We start from the raw sequence: 26,396 nt of genomic DNA on the forward strand, positions 1-26,396 counted from the left end.
GCCCTCACTCCCCTCCCAGAGGTGGGGATGAGACCCAAGCATCATGGTGGACAGTCGGAGGTTGACAGAGCAGTAAACACAAGAACCAAGGCCAGGTAGTAGAAGTGGAAATTTATTCTCCTCCCAAGACCGTTGTGCGTCTCCCAGACGGTGGCGGCGGGAGGGGGAACTACACTGAGTTTGGCTCTGGGAGGCACCCGCAGTCACAGGACAGGCCCATCTGGTGGTAGATCTCAGGTGGGGCCAGCCAAGTGCTACTGCCCTGCCCTGGGTGACAGGCTGGGCTGGCGTGAGGCAGGTACTGGCCTCAGAACTGGGTGATGCGGATGTTGGCGGCAGCGCTCATGGGGTCCCCCTCACCTACAAGAGAGAGAGAGAGAGAGAGAGACAGAGAAAGAGTCACATTCACGTCCTTTGCCTGGCACCCACCCTCTGAGATGCAGCCACCTCGTTGGCAGAGCAGCTAGTTACCAGCAGTTTGGGACAGGAAGTGATGAATCCTGTTTCTCATGAGATGCCTTTAGGGGGATTTAGGGAGGCAGCTGGTTTCTTTCCCCAACTTTCCCGCCCTTCCACATGACTCCCCCCCACCTCCATCTTACCCAGGGGTGTTGGCATTAGGATGCTGCTTCTGTCTCCTAGACGAGTCTTCCCTCTGCAGGGGAAATGGCAGGATTAGGTACTGAATAGGGGATACGCCAGCTGGGGCTTCCCCAATGAGACCCATTCCCCGCCCCCCTGAGCATGCCAGTCCCTGCCCTGGGGCTGGGTGGGAGCCAGCACCCCCAAGAGGGGACATGCCCGTGCCCCATTCCCTGACCCCCTGAAATCTCACCTCCGTCTCTGGCGGTAGAGGCAGACTCCAGTGACCAGGACGAGGATCAGCCCCAATGGTACAAGGACTCCCACAAGGATGGCGGTGAGGTTATCTGTGGGCAGAGGTAAGACAAAGCTGAGCAGAGTGTGGGGTGCAGGGCTCAGCAGGGGTCGCTGTCCCTTGGGCGGCAGGGCTGGCCTCAGGAGTGGCACTAGAGGAACTGGGGGCAGGGAGCGGGGTGGGGCTCAGCAGGGGTTGCTTTCCCCTGGGCTGCAGGACAGGCCCCAGAGAGGCGCTAGGGGGCGCTGTGGGGCAGGGAGCAGGATGGGGCTCAGCAGGTGGTACTCTCCCTTGACATGCAGGGCTGGCCCCAGAGTGGCACTAGGGAAACTGGGGGGGCTGGGTACTCAGCAGGGGGCGCTCTTCACTGGCAAGCAGGGCTGTGGCAGTCCTGTACCTGGCGGGGGAAGGCTCTCAGGGGGCACTTCAGGCGTCACACGCTCGCACTCTTGTCCTTCGTAGCCCTCGGCACAGTCACAGGTGAACCCGCCGTCCGTCTCCCGGCACCAGCCCTCGTTCTGGCACGGGCTGCTGAGACACGGGCTGGCTGGAGAGACACAGGCGAGTGAGTGCCAGCCATCCCAGCCCCCATTTCCCTCCAAGAGCTAGGGAGCGAACCCAGGAGTCCTGGCTCCCAGCCGCCCTCCTCTAACCTACTCCCCACAGCCAAACCAAGATGCAGCCATGGCATGTATCATGGCTTCTGTGCAGTTCTCAGCCAGGGGTGATTCCCCAGCTCTGCATAGATGTGCTGGGCCCCTGGCTGCCCTCTCACCACGGTAGCAGCCCCAGGTATAGTTGGCGAGAGTGCAGATATCCGGCGCAAGGCAGCAGGGGGCGGGCTCGCATTGCAAGGTGCCCGTGTCTTGGCAGGTGCAGCGCTGGGTGCAGTCAGTCGTCAGGAATGTCTGGTTGATCTGGGGTGGGGTAGGAGAGAGTCAGCAACTGCATAGAACCCAGGCGTCCTGGCTCACAAACCACCCCCGCTCCTGCACTCCCACTCCTACTTCCCTCCCAGTACCAGAGACAGAACCCAGGAGTCATGGCCCCCGCCCCCTGCTCTAACCACCAGCCCCCACTCTCCTCCCAGATCAAAGCAGAGAACCCAGGTATCTGGGCAGGGACCCAAGCATCTGGCACACCGGGTAGTACTGGCCATCATGGCTGCATCCGCACTGGTTGTAGGGGACGCTGTCCAGATTGCTAAGCACATAACCGGGGTCGCTGGCACAGCCCTCCACACAGAGAGCATCGCAGGTTGAGGGTGCAGCCAGGTGGGCACAGCTGGCAGGACAGGCCGTCATGCAGGGCTGGTAGGTGGTATGGGCTGGGCAGGCCATGGCTGCAGGGAGAGACAGTAGTTAGTGAGGTTGGGAATGGGGGGGGCTCTTTGGGCAGGGGGCTGCGATTCAGGACTAAGTGGCACTGGGAGGGTGGGGGCTGCAGGCTGGGAGTGAGGGGCTTCACAGGCTGCAAGCTGCAGGTCAGAAGTGGGTAGTGCTGCAGGAGTGAGGGCACCATGGGCAGGAGGCTATGGGGCAGGAGTGAGGGGCACAGTGGGGATGCAGGCCGGGAGAGAAGGGCACTATGGGCAGGGGGCTGCATGTGGTGAGGGAGGGGCACTGCAGGGCTGTGGGTCAGGAGGGAGGGGCACCATGGAGCTGCAGGTTGGGAGTGGGGGGCATTGCGGAGTGGGAGTGAGGACAGAGGAATCATTTCAGATTTTGGTTGGGGAAGAAACCTATGCATATTGTGATGGGTAAGAGAAAGTGAGAGCATGGGGGGCAGACTGAGGACAGCAGCTTCAGCAGTGTTATTGAGCATGCTCAGTACTAGCTAAGCAGCAAATTTGGAGGGGGACTGATCCCATTCACCCTCCCCCACACACATATCACCTTTTTCTAAGGCTACTAAGATGGGGAAATTCTAGTTTTTCTGGCAGCTAACTTAGCGAATAGCTGGCAGAAGCCTTGTATCTAATTCCTATGTAAAAGAAAGAAAATGAAATAAATATCAGACTCACTCAGCTCTATACCAACACTTTCTGACATCTTGTGGCAAGTCCCTTAAGGACCCTGGTCAGCCTCAACATTGTAACATTCAGTCTTACTTTGTTACTAACTGCTGAGAGAGACACAGTCAGGACTCTTGGGCTCGCCCTCAGCTCTGGCAGTGCAGTGGGGTTACAGCAGGGGGCAGGTACATTTGGGCTCTATATAAGATCAGACCAATGGCCCATCTAGCCCAGTGTTCTGTCTGGCCAATGCCAGATGCTTCGGAAGGCATGAGCAGAAGAGGCATCATCAATTGATCCTTTCTCTGTCGCCAGTTCCCAGCTTTTGCCAAACAGAGGCTGGGACACCATCCCTGCCCATTCTGGTGAGATGGAGCAGCCACTCCTTGAACTTATTTTGTTCTTATTGGAACCCTGGTATAATTTGGGCCTTTCCACTATCTCCTGGCAAAGAGTTCCACAGGTTGACTGTGAAAAAATACTTTTTTTTGTTTGTTTTAAATCTGCTGCCTATAAATTTAATTGGGTCAGCTTCTTGTGTTATGTTAGTAAAGGAATGAATAACATATCCTTATTCTATTTCTCTACAACATTAATGATTTCCTAGATCTCTAACAAATCCCCCTCCCCACACCCTTTAGTCATTTCTTCTCCAAGCTGAAAAGTCCCATTCTTGTTAATCTCTCCTCTTATGGAAGCTGTTTCTTACCCCTCATAATTTCTGTTGCCTTTTCTGTACCTTTTCCAAATCCAATAGATCTTTTTGTTTTAGATGGAGTGAGCAGATCGGCATGAAGTATTCAAGATGTGGGCATACCATGACTTTATATAGAAGCAATATGATATTTTCAGTCTTATTATCTATTCCTTTCCTAATGATTCCCTATATTCTGTGAGGCCTGGTCTACACTAGGATCTTAGTCCAAAATAATTCCCCAAGATCAAATTTGTAAGCAATGCATCCACACTACCAAGCCTGTTATTCCGGAATAAAGGGCCATGGAATTCAGACTCTGTACTCCTGCATTTCATGAGGAGTAACGCTATTCCTGAACTTGTAAGTCCTAAATAATGTGAGTGCGGATGCTCCGGTGCTGCTAATTCAAATTTATTGGCCTCCGGAGGCCTCCCGCAGCTCCCCAGAGTGCTTCCTGGGGTTCTGAGTTTGAAGTAGCATGTCCACATTATCAGAACCTGCCTCGGACGACATTCGATTCTTCCCCGCAGTGAAGACACAGAACTTCGAATTTGTAAAACTGGGTGCCCAGAAGTTAAAGTCAGTAAATTCAAAATAATCTCCTAGTGTAGACATGGCCTTAGTTTTTAGACTTCCACTGCACATTGTGCATATGTTTTCAGGCAACTATCCACAATAATTTCAAGATCTCTTTCTTGAGTGGTAACAGCTAATTTAGACTCCATCATTTTTGTATCTTGGGACAGGGCCCTGCAACCCCGCACTAAAGCCCCTGCGGCAAGCGCTCTATTCGGGCGGCGGGGAGGCGCGCACCGGCATTGTGCCGGGTGTACCCACGCTGCGGACCAGCTGGCAGCCTCAGGCGCAGCGGCTGCGGCACGGACGCTGTGGGAGGGGTGGAGCTAGCCGGTGACGTCAGGATGACGTGCCCCTCCGGCGCTGGGCACGGCGGGAGTTTTAAATGCCGCTCCCGGGTTGTGTGGAGGAGGGGGATGTGGAGGGAAGACAAATGCCGGAGATTGGAGCTTTCGACCCCGGAGGACGGGTGAGGACACGAACCAGCGGCCATGGAAGGCAGGACATTGCAGACACCCGTGGAGCAACGGGGTCCAGAAGGCTGTCCGGAGCGACGAGCGGCTGGCCTGCGGAGTGCCGGGTAAGCCAGCAGCAGGGGAGGGGTGATGGAATGGAGAGGAAGTAGCCCAGGGCGGGGTCATATAAGAACCCCACAGATTGGCAGGTTTCGGCAGGACGCCCCTTTCAGCTGGACCAAAACCGGTCCCTGTCCTTTAGGGCCCTGGGCTGGGGCCTGGAAGTGAGGGTGGGCCTGGGCCCCCCTCTCCCCTCTCTACCCTTCTGCCCCTCCTGGAAAGAAATGCCAAGAGAGCAAACAAGGGGCGTTTCAGACATGTGTCGCCGGGGGCTGGTGAGAAAAGTACGTCATAGGGGGCGACGATAAGGGCGCGGAACAAGGGGGCACCAGACTATTCTGTGCGCACTCGGACGCCCCGAACTATCCCCGGAAGGGGTAAAACCCAGGCTGTGTGGGCACTGTTGGAGGACAGTGACCTGAATAGAATAGCGCCGCCGCCGTCAGAGCCAATTCCCCAAAATCAACGACGGGCGACGCTGTAGGGGGGGTCAGAATCCCTACATATCTATAGTTAGGATTTTATTTTTCCATGTGCATTACTTCGCACTTATCAACACTGAATTCCATCTGCCCTTGTGTTGCCCAATCACCCAGTTTGGCGAGATCCTTTTGTAATTCTTTGCAGTCAGCTTTGGACTTAACTATTTTGAGTAATTTTATAGCATCTGCAAATGTTGCCACCTGACTGGTTTACCCCTTTTTCAAGAACATTTATAAGGTTAACAATAGTGGTCCAAATGCAGATAATCCCAGGAGCACAACGCTCATTGCTACTCTTCTTTTAAGTGGAGGACCCGGCAATGTTTTCATGAGGGATCTATCCTCTGTGATTTGAATGCCCAGCCTTTTGTTATTCTTAATCATCTGCCTCCCTCTGTTTATAACAAACTCCCTGCCCCAAAGGCAAAGCTGCAAGCTGTTCAAACTCTATTGCAGTTAAGAGCTGCCTCTGGAGTCAGAGCATGCAGCTTTAAGCAGACTTCAAGTATGAAATCCAGGGGCTCCAACTTTTGGGCCCCAGCCGCCCTAACTGATGCCCTTGAGGGAGGGGCATTAAAGGGCTGCAGGTCAGGAGGGAGGGCACTATGAGGCTGTGTAGGGGAGGGTGGACACTATGGGACTATGTGGTGGGAGGGAGGGGTGCTATAGGGCTGCGGGTCAGGTGGGAGGACACTATGGGGCTTTGTGGGAAAGAAGTGGCACTACAAGGCTGTGTGTCAGGAGGGAGGGCACTATGGGACTGTGGGGAGGGGGAGTGCTATGGGGCTATGTCGGAGGGAGGGTGCTATGGGGCTGTTTGGGGAGGGAAGGAGCTAGGGGGCTGTGTGTCAGGAGGGAGGGCACTATGGGACTGTGTAGGGGGAGGGCACTATGGGGTGATGTGGTGAGGAAGGGCGCTATGGGGCTACGTGGAGAGGACGCTATGGGATTGTGTCAGGGGAGGGAACTATGGGGCTGTATCGGGGGGAGGGCATTATGGGGCTACATTGGGGGAAGGTGCTATGTGGGGAGGGCGCTATGTGGAGAGGGCACTATGGGGCTGTGCCGGGGGAGGGTGCTATGGGGCTGTGCCGGGGGAGGGCGCTATGTGGAGAGGGCACTATGAGGCTGTGCCGGGGGAGGGTGCTATGGGGCTGTGCCGGGGGAGGGTGCTATGTGGGGAGGGTGCTATGGGGCTGTGCCGGGGGAGGGTGCTATGTGGGGAGGGTGCTATGGGGCTGTGCCGGGGGAGGGTGCTATGTGGGGAGGGTGCTATGGGGCTGTGCCAGGGGAGGGTGCTATGTGGAGAGGGCACTATGGGGCTGTGCCAGGGGAGGGTGCTATGTGGAGAGGGCGCTATGGGGCTGTGCCAGGGGAGGGTGCTATGTGGAGAGGGCGCTATGGGGCTGTGCCGGGGGAGGGTGCTATGTGGAGAGGGCACTATGGGGCTGTGCCAGGGGAGGGTGCTATGTGGGGAGGGTGCTATGGGGCTGTGGCGGGGGAGGGTGCTATGTGGGGAGGGTGCTATGGGGCTGTGCCGGGGGAGGGTGCTATGTGGAGAGGGCACTATGGGGCTGTGCCGGGGGAGGGTGCTATGTGGGGAGGGTGCTATGGGGCTGTGCCGGGGGAGGGTGCTATGTGGGGAGGGTGCTATGGGGCTGTGCCAGGGGAGGGTGCTATGTGGAGAGGGCACTATGGGGCTGTGCCAGGGGAGGGTGCTATGTGGAGAGGGCGCTATGGGGCTGTGCCAGGGGAGGATGCTATGTGGAGAGGGCGCTATGGGGCTGTGCCGGGGGAGGGTGCTATGTGGAGAGGGCACTATGGGGCTGTGCCGGGGGAGGGTGCTATGTGGGGAGGGCACTATGGGGCTGTGCCAGGGGAGGGTGCTATGTGGGGAGGGTGCTATGGGGCTGTGCCAGGGGAGGGTGCTATGTGGGGAGGGTGCTATGGGGCTGTGCCGGGGGAGGGTGCTATGTGGAGAGGGCACTATGGGGCTGTGCCAGGGGAGGGTGCTATGTGGGGAGGGTGCTATGGGGCTGTGCCGGGGGAGGGTGCTATGTGGGGAGGGTGCTATGGGGCTGTGCCGGGGGAGGGTACTATGTGGAGAGGGCACTATGGGGCTGTGCCGGGGGAGGGTGCTATGTGGGGAGGGTGCTATGGGGCTGTGCCAGGGGAGGGCGCTATGTGGAGAGGGCACTATGAGGCTGTGCCAGGGGAGGGTGCTATGTGGAGAGGGCACTATGGGGCTGTGCCGGGGGAGGGTGCTATGTGGGGAGGGTGCTATGGGGCTGTGCCGGGGGAGGGTGCTATGTGGGGAGGGTGCTATGGGGCTGTGCCGGGGGAGGGTGCTATGTGGGGAGGGTGCTATGGGGCTGTGCCAGGGGAGGGCACTATGTGGAGAGGGCACTATGGGGCTGTGCCAGGGGAGGGTGCTATGTGGGGAGGGTGCTATGTGGGGAGGGTGCTATGGGGCTGTGCCAGGGGAGGGTGCTATGTGGGGAGGGTGCTATGGGGCTGTGCCAGGGGAGGGTGCTATGTGGGGAGGGTGCTATGTGGGGAGGGTGCTATGGGGCTGTGCCAGGGGAGGGTGCAAGCCGTACCACAGCCTGTGTGCTGTCTCCAGCTGGGCAGAAGCAGCCCCAGGGCCTGGCACTGCTGGGCGTAGTCACTGAGGCTCTGGCAGAGCAGCTCCGTGCTGCTGGGCACAGCGCAGACGTCGTACACGCAGTTTCTGGCGGGACAGGGCAGGTTAGAGACAACACAACACAACTCCCCCACAACACGACATCCACCAGTGCTACACAACCTCCCAACACCTCACAGCACCCCGCATTGCCACACTAGCCTGTCTCCAAATATTGCCCATAGCACAGCACCGCACGAATTGTCAGAGCGCGCGTGACAGCGACACACAAAAACATACACACATCCCAGCAGGGACACACATACACAGCAAAGGGTGCAGGGACATGCATGCACATCCACACACACATACTGGGAAACACACGTACAGCAGGAGGTCACAGGGACACATGCACGCACACACAAACATACAGAGCAGGGAGCTGTGGGGACTCACACACACACTGGCAAGGGACACATACACAGCGGGGGTTCAGGGACACAAACGCACACGTACACACACACACCACGAATGCATTACGCACTCCTGGAAAGTGCTGGGGTCCAGATGTCCATGGCAGGCCTGGAAGGGTCCCTGGGGATCAGCCAGGGTCCCACAAAGCCCCGTCCCGTTCACCTGCACCAACTGATCTGCGCTGCACATCACCTCAAATCCCGACTCCACCGCCGTCTCTGGTGCCTGTCGCCTGGGGGAGACCATGAGACACCCACTGACTGAGGTGGGGAGAGACTATGAGAGACCCACTGATTGGGGGAGGGGAGAGGCTGTGAGAGATCCACTGATTGGGGGGAGACCATGAGACACCCAGTAACTGGGGAAGTGGGGAGAGATGAGAGACACCCACTGACTGGGGTGAGGGGTGACCATAAGACAGTCGCTGACTGGGGCTTGGGGAGAGACTGTGAGACACCTACTGATTGGGGGTTTGGGGAGGGACTGTGGAACACTCACTGATTGGGGTGGAAGGTGACCACGAGACACCCACTGACTGGGGGAGGGGAGAGATTGTGAGAGACCCACTGACAGGGCCGAGCAAAGTTTAGGGGTCTTACCTGGTCCGGGGGGGCTCTATGTGACTGAGTTCCCTACTCCAGGGGCTCCTGACGGCCCAGCTCTCTCCGAATTCAGTGGGTCTGCGGGTCCTGGTGCCATCTGGCTTGGTGTATTCATTGTCCCGGCGCCCATCAAAATTCCCACACAGGCCCCCCACATAGCTCTGGTAGGTGGTTGGAAGCACAATTTCTGAGAAAGGAGAGAGAGAGAGAGTACAAACACAGTGCCCCCAAATCCAGGCCACTGCCCCGCTGAGCCAGCCAGTCCCTCCCCTGGGGCTGAGTGGGAGCTGGTGCCTCTTGGAGGGGACAGGCCGGTGCCCCATTTTACCTGAGTGGTCCCTGCCATTAAAAGAGACTGAGAGGCCAAAGTCTGTCTGCAGAAAAAGGCTGCGTCCCTTCTGAGTTACAATGAGCCCTTCCAAGGGTTGGAACGGGGGGGTCACATGCAGCCCATCAACCTAGCGGAGGCACAAAACAAGGAGAAGAACCGGTTAAACAGAGACCTCTTGCTTGGTGCTGAGATGCAGACACCTCTGGGGGAAGGCTGGTTCTATGGGGTGCTCACCACCAGTTTGCGGCCCTCCATCATGGTGACCTTGTAGCCATACACTGAGACATAGACCTCCCGCAAGAAGGACACACGGTGCCAAGCCACCCGGCGCCGGTTCCGGCCCATGATGCTCAGCGAGGGCAGGGCTCCGGGCAGCGTGGCCAGGGTGGTGGTCAGGGTGTAGGTGGCCCGGCCCTGGAAGTGGTAGACGTAGCCGTCGAAGGTGCGGTAGTGGGGGTCGCCGGAGATGGTGCACTGGTAATACTCTGGCAGAGGGGTGAGGAGATGTTAGGGGGTCTTTAGGGGCATCTCTGCTCCCTCCCCCACTGCCCAGATCCCTCCCAAATCAGTCGCGCTCCCCAGTCCCGCTGCCAGGAACCCTCCCTGACTGTCACTCACTGGTGGGTTTGCAGTAGCGGTTCCCAGCACTGCTGAGGGCGCAGTGGGACCCCATCTGGCACTGGAACAGCTGGCAGGAGGTGCTGCCATTCACCAGGCAGGTACAGCGCTGGCTGCAGTCACTGCTCAACCATGTGTCCCCCATCTGGAAGGATAGAGCCAGGAGGGTCACAACCTGCCTCCAACTCCTGCCCCATTTCTGTACACCTGCCCTCCCCCCCACTGCACTCACGCTATGGTAACCCTGCTGGTCATCCAGGCAACCGCACGCTCCCATGTCGACACAGGTCTCATCGCTCAGCACATAGCCACGGTTGCAGGCGCAGCCCTCCACGCAGGCCGCAGGGTTTGGGCAGCTGGCCGCAGAGTAAAGATTGGTGCAGGTGGCCGGACAGGGCGAGGCGCACTCAGTGTAGTGGCTGTGCGGGGGACATGGCAGGGCTGGAGAGACAAGGAAGTTTGTTTTGGAAGTTTCAATTAACAAAGTCTCCCCCCTTAGGATTTCCGTTATTGTTAGGGTGTTTTTTGTTTTTGGGGGAAATAAGGACATTTTTAAGGTCATCGCAGTCCAAAAATGTTGTTAAACTGTAGAAATGTCTATGGGAAATATCAGGAAATTCCCACCCAGAAAATCTTCACGTGACACTAAACTATGAAATAAATACAGCAATTCCAGCTGGAAAAAATATTAAACAAATCTGCAGCAACTCTGTGATATAACTATAGAATTTTAAATGGAAGAACTAAGGAAATTCCTGACCAGAAATCCTTCGTGTGTCACTAGTTAAACTGAAAAAAATAAAAGGCAATTCCCAGCCATGAAAACTTTGTGACACTAAACTATAGAAATCTCTGTGGAAGAGCAAATGAAATTCCTGGCCAAAATACTTTTGTGGACCTGAAAGGAAAATCCCAGGCAAATAGTTGTGAAGCTGGCTAATCCAAAAGAACAAAGGACATTCCCAGGCAAAACCATGTTGTACCATTGCAGGCTTTGCTGGGGAAAAAAGACACTTCCAGATAAAAACTTGGTGGAATTGGCTAAAAAATAAAGAAATTCACCAACAAAACAAAAGCCTTTGTGAATGTGGCTACAAAACTAAGGAAATTCCCACACAAAAACAAACAAACAAACAAAAACAAACAAACAAAAACAACCTCCTTTGTGATTCTGGCTACCACATGGGGACATTTCCAGACCAAAAAATGAGCAGGCCTGGCCAAACAAGAAAGGAAATTCCCAGACAAAAAATGTGAAATCTAGCAAAAACTTCAGGCAAGTCTTACAGGCAAAAAGGAACAAACAAAACCAACCCCAACTTTGTGAATCTGGCAAAAAGACTAAGGAAGTTGTTAAGAACATAAGAATGGCAAGACTGGGTCACACCAAAGGTCTGTCTAACCCAGTATCCTTGTTTTTCGACAGTGACCAATGCTAGGTGCCCCAGAAGGAATGAACAGGGCGAGAATCATTAAGTGATCCCTCCCCTGTCATCCATTGTTAGCTTCTGACAAACAGACTAGGGACACATCCCTGATCAGCCTGGCTAATAGTCAGTGATAGACCTATCCTCCATGAATTTATCTAGCTCTTCTTTGAACCCTGTTAAAGTCTTGATCTTCATAACATCCTCCGGAAGGGAGTTCCACAGGTTGACTGTGTGCTGTGTGAAGAAGTACTTCCTTTAGTTTGTTTTAAACTTGCTACCTATTAATTTCATTTGGTGACCCCTACTTCTTATGTTGTGGAAACAAGTAAATAACTTTTCCTTATTCACTTTCTCCACACCAGTCATGATTTTATAGACCTCGATCATATCCCACCAAAGGGTGCCTCTACACTGCACCCTAAATTTGAAATAAGATACACAATTTGCGCTATGCACATTGTGTATCTTATTTTGATTTTATTTCACAATAGCTTATTTTGAAATTTGGCACATCTATACAGTGCCAAATTTCAAAATAAAACACCGTTTTGAGCCATCCCTTATTCTGCATGCAATAAGGTTTGATAGGATGGAGAAATAGTGCACCCATTATTTTAAAAAATGTTTCGAAATAATGGGCGGCTTGTGTAGACGCAGGGTATCTATTTTGGGAAATAGCCTTGCAGTGTAGATGTACCCTTAGTCTCCTCTTTTCTAATTTGAAAAGTACCAGTGTTTTTAACCTCTCCTCATACGGCTGCCATTCCAAATTCCTAATATTTTTCGTTGCCCTTTTCTGAACTTTTTCCAGTGTCAAGATAGGCATTTGCAATGAGGCAACCACTTCTGCATGCAGTATTCAAAATATGGGTGTACCGTCGATTTATACAGAGGCAATAAGATATTCTCTGTGTTATTTTTTATCCCTTTTGTTAATGATTCCTAACATTCTGTTTGCTTTTTTGACTGATGCTCCACATTGAGTAGATGTTTTCAGAGAATTACCCACAATGACTCCAAGATCTCTTCCTTGAGTGGTAACAGCTAATTTAGTTCCCATCATTTTGTATTTATAGTTGGGATTATGTTTTCCAATGTGCATTAATTTGCATTTATCAAAATTAAAATTCATCTGCCATTTTGTTGTCCAATCACCTAGTTTTGTGAGATCCTTTTGAAGCTCTTCACAGTTACTTTGGTCTTAACTATCATGAGCATTTTAGAATCATCTGCAAGTTTTGCCACGTAACTGTTTACTCTTCTCTCTCTAAATCATTTATGAATATGCAGAATAGGATTGGTCCCAGTACAGACCCCTGTGCAACACCACCAGTTCCCTGTTTCTGTTAAATAGGAAACGTTGTGGATGTGGCTAAAACCATAGATGGTCCAAGTCTGCTGTCAGTGGTGGTGGGTTACAACCCCGAACAGCTCAAGTCACACCCCTACCTTGCCCTACCGGTTAGTCCTCCTTCTAGAAAGCAGCCCCTACCCAGGAAAGCAGCAGCCCTTCCATGTGGGCCTGGCTACACCGCTGCAAGCTAAAGAAACTCCCCAGCCCAAAGCTTTGCAATTTGCCAAGCTGGATGCCCCACAGGGAGCTCTTGGCAGAGCCTCATGGCTCTTACGGCAGAAGGTGCTGTTCCTCCAGGAGAGGCCAGCCACGCCCTGGCTCTTGCAGGCCTCGGCGTACACCTGGATGTTGTCACAGAGGGTGGAGACCATGCCCTGGTACTCGCACATGTCGAAGAGGCAACTCTGGATGAAGGGCTGGGGGGGCAGAACCCCATGGCAGGCCTGGTATTTGGGGGCCAGGATCTCTCGGCACAGGGCACTGAAGCGCTCCTTCTCCAGTGGGCTGCAGTGAGGCTCCAGGTCCTCCCGGTTGTCTGGCTGGCAGCTGGCAGCAGGACAAGGGCAGGTGAGTGGAGAAAGGGGTGTAGAGCAACTGTCTCCCCCCATGAATGGTTTAAACTAGGCTCCACCTCCACCCAAAGAAGTGGTTTAGTCCATTTCCCCTCCCAGACAATGGTTTAGCTTCCCCCCCCACACACCTAGTGAATGCTCTAGCCCACACCCCCCACAAGTCAATGGTCTACCTTCTCCCACAACCTGTGCCCTAGTGAATGGTCTATTCCAGTGCCCCATACTAGTCAATGATCCAGCCCACCCACCCCCAGACAATGATTTAGTCCATCCCCCCCACACCAGTCCCCCAACAGTCAATGATTTGGTGCAGGTACCTCTCTCTCATGGTCAATAGTCCAGCACAGGAACCCCTCCCAGACACCAAATCAATGACTTGCACTCCCCTTGGTCAATGGTCCAGCCCAGGCCCCTCTCACAGACAATAGTCCAGCCCTGGCCCAACTCATGGTCAATGGTCCAGTCCAGGCCTCCATTCCCAGCAGCCAATGATCCATCCCTGCCCCCCCCCCCGTGGTCAATGGGTCAGCTCACAGTCAATGGTCCAGCCCAGGACCCCTCCTCTAGTCAATTGTCAAGCCCAAGCCCCCTACTCTGTGGCCAATGGTCCAGTTCACTTCCCCCTCCACCACAGACAATGGTCCCGCTGTTCTCCCCCAGTCAGTGGTCTCTGCGCTTACCCCGGGTCTGGGTCGCCAGGCGCCTGCCAGCTGTTGCCGAAGTCAGTGGCGTTGGCGGCTGGGTGCCCACTGGGCAGGGCAAGGTCATCCTGGCTCTGATTGTTGTAGTTCCCGCACATACCACACACCTGGGAGAGGGTTCAGAGGTCAGAGTCACCTAAAGGTCAAGGGTCAGCCGCACCCTCCCACAGATTTGGGTCATGGGGCGGTGGGAGGAATCAGGAAGGAGTCTGGTCAATGGGGGCATGAACAGGATCTCGGGGTGTGGCCAAGGTGTGGTCAGACCCTGGGGTGTGGTCAGACAGGGTTCCCACCCGAGGCAGACATGACTAGGCAGGGGTGGAGCCATGAAGGGGTCCTGCTAATGGGGACAGAGCCAAACCCAGGGGGGTGGAGCCACGCTCACCTGGCTAAAGTAGGCGCCGGAGAGCTGGATCTCCAGGTGCTGATTGCCATCAAAGCGGACGAGCAGCCCGGCCTGGCTGCGCAGCTCCGTGTAGATGCCACTGGTGCTGATGGAGACACCGGGAACCCAGCCAAGCACTGGGGTGCGCACCCGCTCCCCATCCACCTGCAGGACAGCCTCAATCAGGGCTGACAAAATCCCATCCCAAAACGAGCCCCTCGCTTCCCTCCCTCACATAGCCAGGATGCCACTCCCTTGCCTGCTCCCATTCCCCCATGGCCCCTCTGCCCCATCTCACCAGCACCCGCCGGTTCTTCATGAGAGTGAAGCGTGTGCCACCAAGCTCCACATGCACCAGGCGCAGGTAGGAGGCCTTAGACTGGCCCCGCTCCTCGTTCTTCCCAGTGATGTTGAAGGGCTGCAAGCGCCCGTCCCTGCTGCACAGGCTCACCAGAGTATAGGTGCAGGTGCCCTGGAATGTCACCATGGCCCCGTCAAAGGTGAAGTAGTGCGGGTCCCCAGCCACATGGCAGGAAGCCACACCTGGGAGAGATGAAACCCGGGATGAGAGAGACACATACTGCTGGTGATGAGAAGTGCCCAATTCTGGGGCAGAGTGGCTGGTTACCCACTTTGCGCAGCGCTGGGATACAGCCACTTCTGGGGTGGGGTGGAGCCTACCTGTGTCCTGACAGCCCAGCAGGCCGTCCTCCGGCTGACACTGCTGCACAGGGCTGCAGCTCCAAGGCTCACAGCTGATGTTGTTGGAGCTCATGCAGGTGCAGCGCTCGGTGCAGTGGTCATTTGCCATCCAGCTCTCACCCACCTGGGGGAGTGGGAAACCTGATGAGCTGCCAGGGAGAGAACCCAGGAGTCCTGGCTCCCAACCCCCCTGCTCTAATCCACCAGCCCCCCCGGCCACTTGCCTCCCAGGAGTCCTGGCTCCCAGCCCGTCTGCTCTAATCCATCAGCTCCCACTCGCCTCCCAGGAGTCCTGGTTCCCAGCCCCTGTGCTCTAATTCATCAGCTCCCACTCGCCTCCCAGGAGTCCTGGCTCCCAGCCCTACAGCTCTAACCACTCCCCTGCCTCACCAGGTGGTATCGCCCATCACTGGCAGTGCATCCACATTGGCTCAGGGGGACGCACATGTCCCCACTGAGAATGTATCCTTCATTGCAGGCACAGGCTTCCACGCAGGGCAGGGAGAGGCAGCTGTTGGGGGCCCCTAGATCTGTGCAGCTGGATGGGCAGGGGCTGGCACAGGGGGTGTAGGTGCTGCCTGGGGGGCAGTTCAAGGCTGTGGGAAAGACGAGACCAGGAGGTGAGACACATCCATCTTGCCCAATGCTGATATGTGCCCAGCTCTGGGTTGGGACACCTCGCCTGGCACTAATATGCAGCCACCTCTGAGATGGGGCGGCTATTTACATAGGGATCCCTCACCCGGCCTGGGATATAGCCAGAATTCTCCTGTTAGCTGTGTTCATATAGAGCCACAAAGCTTTAGGTCTGAGAATTTCCCTACTTTTTACTCTAAAAATTAAACCTCAGAGTCCTGGTTCCCAGCCCCCCCTGCTCTAACACACCAGCCCCCACACCCCACCCAGGCATCCAGGCAGTGCTTACGGCACAAGGTACTGTTCCTCCATGCAATGGGGATCCCCGCCTGGGCACAGCCATCAGCATAGGACTGCAGGGCATAGCAGAGCGTGGTTGTTTCGCCCCTCGTGCCACACAGATCATAGTGGCAGGTCTTGAAGGAGTCCGCAGGGGGCACAGCTCCATGGCAGGGAGCAAAGGGGCCTGAAATATAGAAAGTCAGATGGGATGTGAGCATGGTGTGATGGAGTGGGGGAGTTATGGGGTGCTTGAAGGAGTTGTCTGCAGCACTCACTGTCTCTGGGTGTTACTGGTTTAATGAGGGGAGGGGAAAGGGAGTTTGTCTCAGGGACCAGCATGGAACTGGGGACTCTGACAAGTGTCATGGAGAATGGAACCCCCAGCGACTGGTGACCAGGAGACCCAGAGGAGATAGCACAGACAGTTCCAGCCAGTGGGAGGACAAGGGGCTGTGGGGAGAGGACCCCAGGGACCTGCCCATCTGGTATCATTTTTGTATTTGAAGTTCTAAGAACTGGCTCTGTCCTCGCATTTGAAATATTTGCTCCTGGGAGTTATCAACAGGCATCACCCAGCCTTTGTGTAAGGGTGGCTAGTCAGTGACAATGGGCCTTGGCTGGTGCCGATCCACAGCTGAGGAGCTTCCCTGTGATGGTTCAGACCAGCCCGTGAGCGATGGCTGCTCAGGCCTGAGTCAGGCATGGACAGTGACTGGTCACGTGACAAACGCCATTGCGGGAGGCTCTTTCACAGCAGGCGAGCAGTGGGATTCCCTCCAAGTGGGCAAGGGTAGAACGAGGGCCCTGGGGGCTCCTTCATCTTGTCTTCACTCCAGCTCATCCCTTCAGGGGCAGCTTTGCTATGAGCCCCAAAGGACTGATGACCCACCCTAGCAAAGGACGTATTCAAGGGACACAAGACAGTAGTTTATTCCATCTCTGCTGCAGGCCTCACCAGGAACTTTACTATTGGGGTACGTAATATAACTTCTTTAACAATTTTATTCTCAACCTTTTCTTTCTTTTATGAACAAGCCTTTAGCTGTTAGATTCTAAAGGATTGGGGCAGCGTGCTCCTTTGGGTGGGATCTGACATATAAATTGACCTGGGAAAGTGGCTGATTCCTTGAGATAAGAAGAACCTATTAGGATTTGGTGAGATTGGTTTTCATAACCTCCCGTCTGAATAAGGAGAGGTACTGCTTGTGGCACAGGAGACGCTGGAGTGTCTAAGGGGGTTGCCTGTGTGACTTCTTGTTGGCCCGTGTGGTGAACTGAAATGCATTTTGTGTCTGGTTTGGTGTCTTATAATGAATGGAGGACCCCCAGTCTTGGTCTGTAAGTCGCCCTGTTTCTAAGCAATTCTCTCTGGTTTGACCTTCTCAGTGGTGCCCCCAGAACCTGTTATATTACAGTGGTGCAGTTGTGCTTGGATCCACAGAGCTAGGTCAATTAAGCTTTGGATCAGAACTCCACACTATTCCAAATTTGAATTTTGGGATTGTGAGTTTTGTTGGTTAAAAATCACTTGCAATGAGTCAGCAACAATATGAGGATCTTGACAAAAAGGACCTGGAAGATTTTTGCTCACGGAAGAGAATCTCCTTTTGGGAGAAAGCCACAAATCAAGAATGCGGATCCTTGCACATGGACAGCAACCAGCAGACAGTGAAGGAACTGTAGCTGGAGCATGAACAAAAGCTTTAAGACATTAGTTTAAAGGAAAAAGAAAAGGTACATAAGAACATAAGAACAGTCATACTGGTCAGACCAAAGGTCCATCTAGCCCAGTATCCTGTTTTCTGACAGTGACCAACCCCAGGTGCCCCAGAAGGAATGAACAGAGCAAGGAATCATTAAGTGATCCCTCCCCTGTTACCCATTTCCAGCTTCTGACAAACAGAGACTAGGGACACATCCCTGCCCAGCCTGGCTAATAGCCATTGAGGGACCTAACCTTTGTGAAATCTATCTAGTTCTTTTTAAAACCCGGTTAAAGTCCTGATCTTCACAATCTCCTCTGGCAAGGAGTTCCACGAGTTGACTGTGTGCTGTTTGAAGAAAAATGTCCTTTTGTTTGTTTCAGACCTGCTACCTATTAATTTCATTTGGTGACTCCTAATTTTTAAGGTAGTTAAATTGGAGAGAGAAACTGCTAAAAGAAAAGGGGAAGATGCTGAAAGAAAGAGGCCCCTGCAAGGCAAATGGAACTACTGTCTGCTGAAGAGAAAGCCAGACAAGTTGCAGAGACGGCTGACCAACTTCAGCTATGAGGAGCTGCAGTAGCTGCAATGCCCTGGAAGTCCACCCCTTCTGGACAGCAGAAGCTGGGAAAGGCTGTGTCCTATTTACAAGGTTACTGAGGATATAGAGGAATTTTGGTCTACCAGTGAATGTCTATGCAATGTGAGCCGAATCCCAGATGACCGGCAGATGCCTGTTCTGATGACCAGATTGACTAGAAAAGCCAGGGAGGTATTTAATTAATTGGGGGGACAAGAAGCTTTAGACTAAGTATGTCTTAAGGATTCTGTATTGAGGCAGTTTAAGGTCACCTCTGAATCTCACAGGATTCAATTTCGGAAGTTTAGACTGTCTAGTGAATGCGCTTATGTGGAGTGTGCTCATAAACTGATGGGTTTTGTTAAAAAGTGGGATGGGGGGGGAGCAAATTGGCATTTTGAAAAACTGCTGGATTTGATAACTTTGGAGCAATTGTTGGGTACTGTTCCTGACCATGTTAGAGCAGCTGTTTGTGGACAGAGAGCCTGTGTCGGTCCTACGGGCTGCAGAGTTTGCAGATGCACACACCCAAACTGGGGCTCCAGAAGGGTTTAACCCCCCTAGTAAGAGTAATACTATTCTTCTCAATCTAGAAGAAGAGAAGAATTTAAAGGTGGGACTGGCCCCACTGCCATTAGAAAAGCTCATGAGCAAAAAAACTCCTACTCTAAGAGAAGACAAGTGGTTGTGTCGTTTGTGTGGGATACCTGGACACATCAAACCAGAGGGTCCAAATCTAACAAATAAGTCACCAAACCCAATAAATGCTAATCCTGCTCCTCTAAACATACAGACAAGTCCCACAGAGCCCAGCATGGGGGCCCTGTGTGCAAATGCTGTTTCTGTTGTCTCTCAAGGGCTTGACCTTAAAACTAGTATTAGCTAAATATGGGAACAATCATGCAGAGTTCATTAGTAGTGCTGAAGTTAATGGAGCCAAGTGCGAGGCGTGGAGAGATACTGCAGCAGAGATTACACTGGTTAAAGCCAGCCTTGTCAAGGAGGAAGATTATCTGCCAGAAGAAAGCCTGACTGTTGTAGCCTTGCCTGAGTATTTTGTAACAGAGCCATTGGCTAGAATCCATCTTACACGGAAGGGATTTGAGGCACCAAGGTTGTGGGAGTGAAAAATACAATTCCTGAGGATCTGCTGATTGAGCTTTGTTCAGTCAAGTTAGTGTCCTGAATGAAGCACAGGAGAGAAATGATCCTGAGCCTTTGTCTAAGGGGCAATAACTGACCCAGGATGGGTTTCTCTAGATGTTTGCCTGAGGAAGACAGCTGGGTGTCTATGCAGGAAAACTGGGTGTCTGTGAATGAAGTTTTTGAATGCCCATCTAATGTCTCAGAAGTGAGGCTGGAATTAGATCAAGCACACAAAGAACTCAGGCCAGGCTGACACTAGACCCGACAGGTCGGTTTATGGCACGCAGCTCCAGGTATACAAAATGTGTAGATGGAGTTGGCTTACTTTCAACTGAGCAATGGCAACTTCCCTTACTCCCTGCAGAAGGAGGAATACCAGAGGCCGGTGAGGGCTGCCCTCCTTGTCTGTAAAGGAAGCTTCTGTCTCCTTGTCTGCAAAGGAAGCTTCTGTCTCCTTGTCTGCAAAGGAAGCTGTCTCAATTTCCAGGTGGATGTCTGAAATCAGCCAGGGTGCTGAGACAAAGCAGAGATTGGCACCAATGGCTTGTTTGTGTGTGGCAGCAGCAGCATGTCTGGGGAGAAAGTTTCTTCCCAGTCCTTTATCTGCAGAAGGTGCCTCTCAGGCAGTAGTGGCTGAGGATAATGCAGTTGTCCCAGGGTTGGTTCTGGATACAAATGAAGCCCAGAAGGGAATGGTCCTAAGTTTGTGTCAGCTGGGGAGAATGATGCTGTAACTCAGTTAAATCTAGTTAGCGCCATGTCAGAATCCAGAGAGCCAACAATTCTGGTGCTGGTATTTTGCCTGTTGCTGGCGTGTTGCTGGGAAAGGGTGAAACAACTGTCTGATCCGGGTAGTACCTTAGCCACAGTAGCATAAAGAAACATAAAGGCAATTTAATTGTGGTGCCTACTGACGGTGTGGAAACTTGTAGCAAGGATGAATGGGAAACTGTTGAGCTGGAATTCATATGCAAATTTGACACCCTAAATCAACCATATTGCTTTCATGGCTAAATGCCAAGAGTCCCACACAAGGGAGAACATAGGTATCTACAGTGACTGGATGTTTATTGGATTCCAAACATTTGCCAGAATGTGTATGGATAAATTAACTATTTTCTTTAGCTCTTGGCAAGATCACATAGGACATATGGGAACCATGCTGCAAAAGCAGATAAAATCCTCTAGTGTTCTGACCAAGTTATACTTTGGCTTTGCAAAAGGATTCAGTGATACTGTTATACCATGTTGAATCTTACAATGATGAAGCTCATTTTAGACAAACATGGGTTTCATAAACTGTTCCAGTTAGACACAGATATTTCTAACATTGGATTAGAAGCTATAGTAACACACAGCCATACATGGGAAGGCCCTGTGATGCAGTCAGAGATGTTACTTCATCCCTTCCTGCATCAATTTTATATTGGGGGTGCGACATTATTGAATTGTGATATGAACGTGCAAAACATTTGTATATGTTTAGAACTGTTCTATGTTTGCACTAAATCTTGCGTCCTGTGAGGTGTCTGTCGAAAGCTGATGATTCACTGGCTCTGTTTGTGCTGCTCGTGGGCAGGTGTCATTTTTGAATTTGAACTTCTGAGAACTGGTTCTGTCCTCACATTCCAAATGTTCGCTCCTGGGAGTTATCAACAGGCGTCGCCCAGCCATTGTGTAAGGGTGGCTAGTCAGCGACTAGCAGCACTTCGCTGGCAATGGGCCTCCAGCGGTGCCGATTCACAGCTGAGGAACTTGGCTGTGACGGTTCAGACCAGCCCATGAGGGATGGCTGCTCAGGCCTGAGTCAGGCATGGACAGTGACTGGTCACGTGACAAACACCATTGCGGGAGGCTCTTTCACAGCAGGAGAGCAGTGAGATTCCCTCCGCGTGGGCAAGGGTAGAAAGAGGGCCCTGGGAGCTCCTCCAGCTTTGTCTTCACTCCAGCTCATCCCCTCAGGGGCAGTTTTGCTATGAGCCCCAAAGGACTGACGACCCACCCTAGCAGAGGACGTATTCAAGGGACACAAGACAGCAGTTTATTCCATCTCTGCTGCAGGCCTCACCAGGAACTTTACAATTGGGGTACGTAATATAACTTCTTTAACAATTTTATTCTCAACCTTTTCTTTCTTTTATGAATAACCCTTTAGCTGTTAGATTCTAAAGGACTGGCGCAGCGTGCTCCTTTGGGTGGGATCTGACGTATAAATTGACCTGGAAATGTGACTGGTCCTTTGGGATCAGGGGAACATGTTTGGGGCTGGTCCGATTGGTTTTCATAACCTCTTATCTATGTAGTGTGCTGGTGGTGGCTCAGAAAGTGGGTTGCTTGTGTGACTTCTTGCAGGCCAGTGTGGCGAACAGAGGTATGACTGGTTTGGTGCCTTTCAGTGAAGGACCCCCAGTTTTGGGCTGTAAGTAGCCCTGTTTTTAAGCAAGTCACCCTGATTTGACCTCTCCCAGGGGGTCCAAAGGAGTGTTTCCTCTAGTCTTTTCTATCCATGTGCACAATACATTTTGTTATGTGCACCAAGGCACCCAGGAGAATGTGCACCACCAAAGGAAACACAAACTTCTCTGGGTGCTCTGCACTGGAATCTCTCCTGAGCAGCTGCTCAATTGCTCAATTTACAGATGACAGTGGCTCAGAGCGAGTGGACTTCCCAAGGAGGCCCATGGCAGAGGCAGGCACGCTGGGGCTCAGAAAGCTGCAGTCCCAGGAGGCAGAGGGATAACCCCCGAGAGAGAGTGGACCCCCAAGAAGGGGCTGTCACATTGAAGGGGGGCCTCCATGACAGTCCCCTCTCCCCTCCCAGAACCAAGAGGGAACCCTGGCATCTGGCCTCCCAGCCCCCCTCCCCCACTCTAATCCACCAGCCCCCACTTCCCTCCCAGAACCAGGGAGGGAACTCAGGAGTCCTGGCTCCCAGCCCTAGAAGACTCACCCTGTGGGTCAGTCAGGGCTCCACAGCTGGTTGGTTTCTGAGCTTCCTTGCTGATCTCTGGGTCACATTCACCCGGGTCCCCAATGTTGGTGCAGCTGGGTGGAGGGAGGAAAATCAGCACCAGTCAAACATCCCCACTTGGGGTCACCCCTTTACACAGACACCTTCCTCGGTGCTGCGGAGAGAGTCCAGGAGTCCTGGTGCCCAGCCGCTACTGCAGGGGTGTTCAAACTTTTTTCAAAGAGGGCCAGATTTGATGAAGTGAACATGCGTAAGGGCCGACCATTTTGCCTGACATTCTTTGAACCATTAAAATTAAATGCAAATTAACTATTTTATGCAAAGTTTATTGCAAACGGCATACTTTTCATTTCGTCACATGGATGACAAATCTAAACAGGTGTTAAATCACTCTACCTTTCATATCTGAAGGCCAGATGAAAAAAAAAAATCCAGGAAGCTGAAATATATGTCAGGAACATTGTAAAGTACATTACATATTATTGGTAATAAAGGTTGTCTGTCAACTTTTAAGTTCAAAAAATATGAACAGGAACATAACACCAAGTATATATGTTGTGTCCAAATATATTTATAACTGATTTAGACCAACTGACATTAACTGAGATTTTACAATGTATTCATCTCAATACATATGGATTCGTTGGGGGCCATAAAAGATAGATATTGCCAAATTACCTGTGGGGCCGTATTAAACCGGAACACGGGCCGCAATTGGCCCGCGGGCCGGACTTTGGACATGCCTGCGCTACTGCTTTGACCTACAGCCCCCTCCCTCCTCCTAGACAGGCATCCTGGCTCCCAGCCCCCTACTCTCTTCCACTCACCCAGGGCTGCTGGCGTCCGGCACCATCCAGCTCTCCCCCAGGCGGTCGACGTTGCTGGCTGAGGTGCCATTAGGCATGAGGTTGTCGTCGGAATTCTGTCCATTGTAGTTGCCTGGAAGGCGAGGTGAGATGGAAGGGTGTCACTGGGGTTGGATCCAGGAGTCCGAGTGGGACAGAGGAGCAGTTGGGGACCCAGGTGTTCAGAAACTAGGCTGGGACATTATTGGACTGTGATACGAACATACTAATTATTGTTGCAACCACTGTTGTATGTTCGCCACAAATCTTGTACAAAGAGGGTCATGTTAGGTGCCTCTGAAAAGCGGATGATTTGCTGGTTCTGGCGATACCATTTGTGGGTGTGTATCAATTTTGTACATAAAGATCTGAACATTAGATCTGTGTCTGTATTTCTGATATCATCTCCTGGAGTAACAGCCACCCAGCAATTCTCCAGCTTGTCTGGGAAAGGCTGCTCCAGCTGATTGGCACGTCAAGAAGTACTTGATGGACAATGGGCCTTGGGAGGCACCACCCACATCTGATGAGCTTTTCTGTGAATGTCCAGACCAGCACGGGAGACACCAACTGCACTGACTGGACTTTCCTGACAACCTTCAATATGGATTGTGGCTTAGGGTGTCCGCCTGCAAAAACCAGAGTGTTGCATGGACAGGGGACTGGCCCATGTTGCTCCAAGCTCCATCTTGGGAGCCATTTCTCCAAAGTGAGAACAATGGGAATCCCTCCACATGGGCCAAAGATATAAAGGGCCTGGGGATTCCTCCATTTGATCATCAGTCCTTCTTACATCTGGAAGATCTTTGCTACAAACTGAAGCTTTAAACAAAGGACTAGATGACCCATCCCAGCTGTGGAGGTGCTCCAGAGACATGCCAGCAACTTCTTCCATCTCAGCTACAGGCTACATAGCTACAAGAATGTTAAAATTGGTGGGCGTATTTGATTCCTTTATCAATTTTAACCTTCCTTCCTTCCTTCCTTCCTTCCTTCCTTCCTTCCATCCATCCATCCATCTATCTAATTCTAAAAAATTGGCACAACATGCTCCTTTGGCTAAGGTCTGATGTATAAATTAGTCTGGGAATGTGGCTGCTCCTTTGGGACCAGGAGAACCTGTTTGGATCTAGCAAAATGGGTTTTCATAGCCTCTCACCTGGGTAAGGAGCGGTGCTGGCTGTGGCACAGGGGAAGCTGGAATGCCTAAGGCGGTTGCTTGTGTGACTTCTTGCTGGCCACTGTGGCAAACAGAAGTGTTCTCAGTGACTGGTGTGGTATCTTGGGGTATGTCTACACTACCCCGCTAGTTCGAACTAGCGGGGTAATGTATGCATACCGAACTTGCTAATGAAGCCCGGGATTTGAATTTCCCGGGCTTCATTAGCATAAAGCCGGCGCCGCCATTTTTAAAAGCCGGCTAGTGCGAACCCCGTGCCGCGCGGCTACACGCGGCACGGGCTAGATAGTTCGAACTAGGTAGCCATTCTGAACTATCTGTACACCTCGTTCCACGAGGCGTACAGATAGTTTGGAATGGCTACCTAGTTCGAACTATCTAGCCCGGGCCGCGTGTAGCCGCGCGGCACGGGGTTCGCACTAGCCGGCTTTTAAAAATGGCGGCGCGGCTTTATGCTAATGAAGCCCGGGAAATTCAAATCCCGGGCTTCATTAGCAAGTTTGGTATGCATACATTACCCCGCTAGTTCGAACTAGCGGGGTAGTGTAGACATACCCTTGTAGTGGAGGCCCCAAGTGTTAGATTGTAAGTGGCCCTGTCTCCAAGCAATTTGGCCAGGACTGACCGTCACTGCGGTGCCCCCCACTAAGTCTCTCTAGTACACCGAAGACCAGGTGTGTAAGTGGAACAGAGGAGGTTGGGGCCCCAAGCTCAGGGAACCCAACATATGAACAGCACAATGGCACCAGCAGTCCTAGGCGCTCAGGCCGCACTCACCACAGAGCCCACAGAGCTGTCCAGCATAGGATGAGGGCACCTGCACCTCGACTCGCTGTGTCCCATCATAGCGAACTCGCAGCCCGAAGTCTGTCTGCAGCAGGGCATAAGCGCCACTCACTTGTACCCTGAGCTGGCCCTGCGCCAGGGCCACCGGAAGAGTCACCCGTTGTCCGTCCACCTGCAGGAGAGAGGTGGGGTGAAGAGCACTGGCAGGCTGGGTTGGCAGGGACTGTGGGTTAGGAATCAGGGGCACTGGCAGAGCTGGGGAAGCCCAGGGTGGCAGGGGCTGTGGCCCGGGAGTGAGGGGCACCAGCAAATCTGGTGGGGAGCCCAGGGTTGGCCTGGCAGGGACTACGGGGCTGGAGTGAGGGGCATTGGCAGGGCTGGAGTGTGGGGGGTTGTGGGAGCAACAGAGGTCTCACCGTCACTCTGCGTCCCTTTAGCAGTGCCACCCGGTGGCCGTACACCTCCACAGCCACAGCACGAACGTAGGAAACCTGGGCGCTGGCCCCCCGGTGCTCATTAGCAGCCTCCACGGTGAAATTGGGGAGCCCAGATCTCCCATCACACACTCGGCTCAGGATGTAGCTGCAAGTGCCCATGAAGTGCAGGAGTCGCCCATCGAAGGTGGTGTAGTGAGGGTCCCCTGCCACCACACAGCTCCCCCAGCCTGTGGGGAGGCGACGTTAGACACTGCAGCTGCAGCCTCAGGACCCAGAGGAGACTGCAGCTCAGTGCTGGGTGAGGGGCCCGAGGATGGGCATGTTTCTCACCAGTTGGGTGGCAGCCATACTCTCCGTCCTGCAGCTGGCAGCTCTCCTGTGGCTGGCAGTCGGCAGCCTGGCAGTGGATGGCATCCTGGCCCTGGCAGGTGCATTTCTCGCTGCAGTCTGCATTGAGCCAGACGTCGCCAAGCTGGGAGGAGAGGTGAGTCATGGGGAGGCCAGGGAAGGGGCTGCCACACCTGTCCTCACCCCCCAGCACTCACCGGGTGGTACCCGCCATTGGGCACCGTGCACCCGCACTGGCTGGCCGGCACACACTTCTGCCCACTCAGCACGAAGCCCGGAAGGCAGTCGCAGCCCTCCACACAGCGCTGGGCCGGGCACTCGATGGGCACGAAAGCCGCGCTGCAAGTCTCTGGGCACAGCTGGGCACACAGGGCATAGGAGCTGTTGGCTGGGCACTCCAGAGCTGCAGGGCAGAGAGACAGGTGTGTCTATGGTAGCCAGGATGCCTGGGTTCTGGGAGGGGAGAAGG

The 26,396-nt window shown here is 53.3% G+C and overlaps 1 protein-coding gene across 1 annotated transcript in view; it reads right to left on the reverse strand.

The window, feature by feature from the left end:
* Positions 1-221: 221 nt before the first annotated feature.
* ZAN (zonadhesin) overlaps positions 222-26,396 on the reverse strand; it is a 46,985-nt gene continuing 20,810 nt past the window's right edge. Inside the window, exons 28-53 of the mRNA XM_089772717.1 lie at positions 26,125-26,330; positions 25,910-26,051; positions 25,559-25,806; positions 25,134-25,314; positions 23,159-23,270; positions 22,311-22,405; positions 15,939-16,115; positions 15,404-15,609; positions 14,993-15,137; positions 14,610-14,854; positions 14,312-14,476; positions 13,906-14,033; positions 12,928-13,199; positions 10,102-10,310; positions 9,870-10,014; positions 9,486-9,736; positions 9,249-9,378; positions 8,918-9,107; positions 8,389-8,550; positions 7,822-7,952; positions 2,020-2,219; positions 1,653-1,794; positions 1,275-1,424; positions 836-929; positions 603-655; positions 222-360 (exon numbers count right to left, since the gene is read on the reverse strand). Of these exons, the coding sequence (XP_089628843.1) occupies positions 308-360; positions 603-655; positions 836-929; positions 1,275-1,424; positions 1,653-1,794; positions 2,020-2,219; positions 7,822-7,952; positions 8,389-8,550; positions 8,918-9,107; positions 9,249-9,378; positions 9,486-9,736; positions 9,870-10,014; positions 10,102-10,310; positions 12,928-13,199; positions 13,906-14,033; positions 14,312-14,476; positions 14,610-14,854; positions 14,993-15,137; positions 15,404-15,609; positions 15,939-16,115; positions 22,311-22,405; positions 23,159-23,270; positions 25,134-25,314; positions 25,559-25,806; positions 25,910-26,051; positions 26,125-26,330 (4,232 nt within the window). The 3' untranslated portion in view covers positions 222-307. The remainder of the gene's footprint in view (positions 361-602; positions 656-835; positions 930-1,274; positions 1,425-1,652; positions 1,795-2,019; positions 2,220-7,821; positions 7,953-8,388; positions 8,551-8,917; positions 9,108-9,248; positions 9,379-9,485; positions 9,737-9,869; positions 10,015-10,101; positions 10,311-12,927; positions 13,200-13,905; positions 14,034-14,311; positions 14,477-14,609; positions 14,855-14,992; positions 15,138-15,403; positions 15,610-15,938; positions 16,116-22,310; positions 22,406-23,158; positions 23,271-25,133; positions 25,315-25,558; positions 25,807-25,909; positions 26,052-26,124; positions 26,331-26,396) is intronic.

This window comes from Pelodiscus sinensis, chromosome 22 (genome assembly GCF_052426305.1).
Source record: "Pelodiscus sinensis isolate ZL-2025 chromosome 22, ASM5242630v1, whole genome shotgun sequence".
Lineage (NCBI taxonomy): Eukaryota > Metazoa > Chordata > Testudines > Trionychidae > Pelodiscus > Pelodiscus sinensis.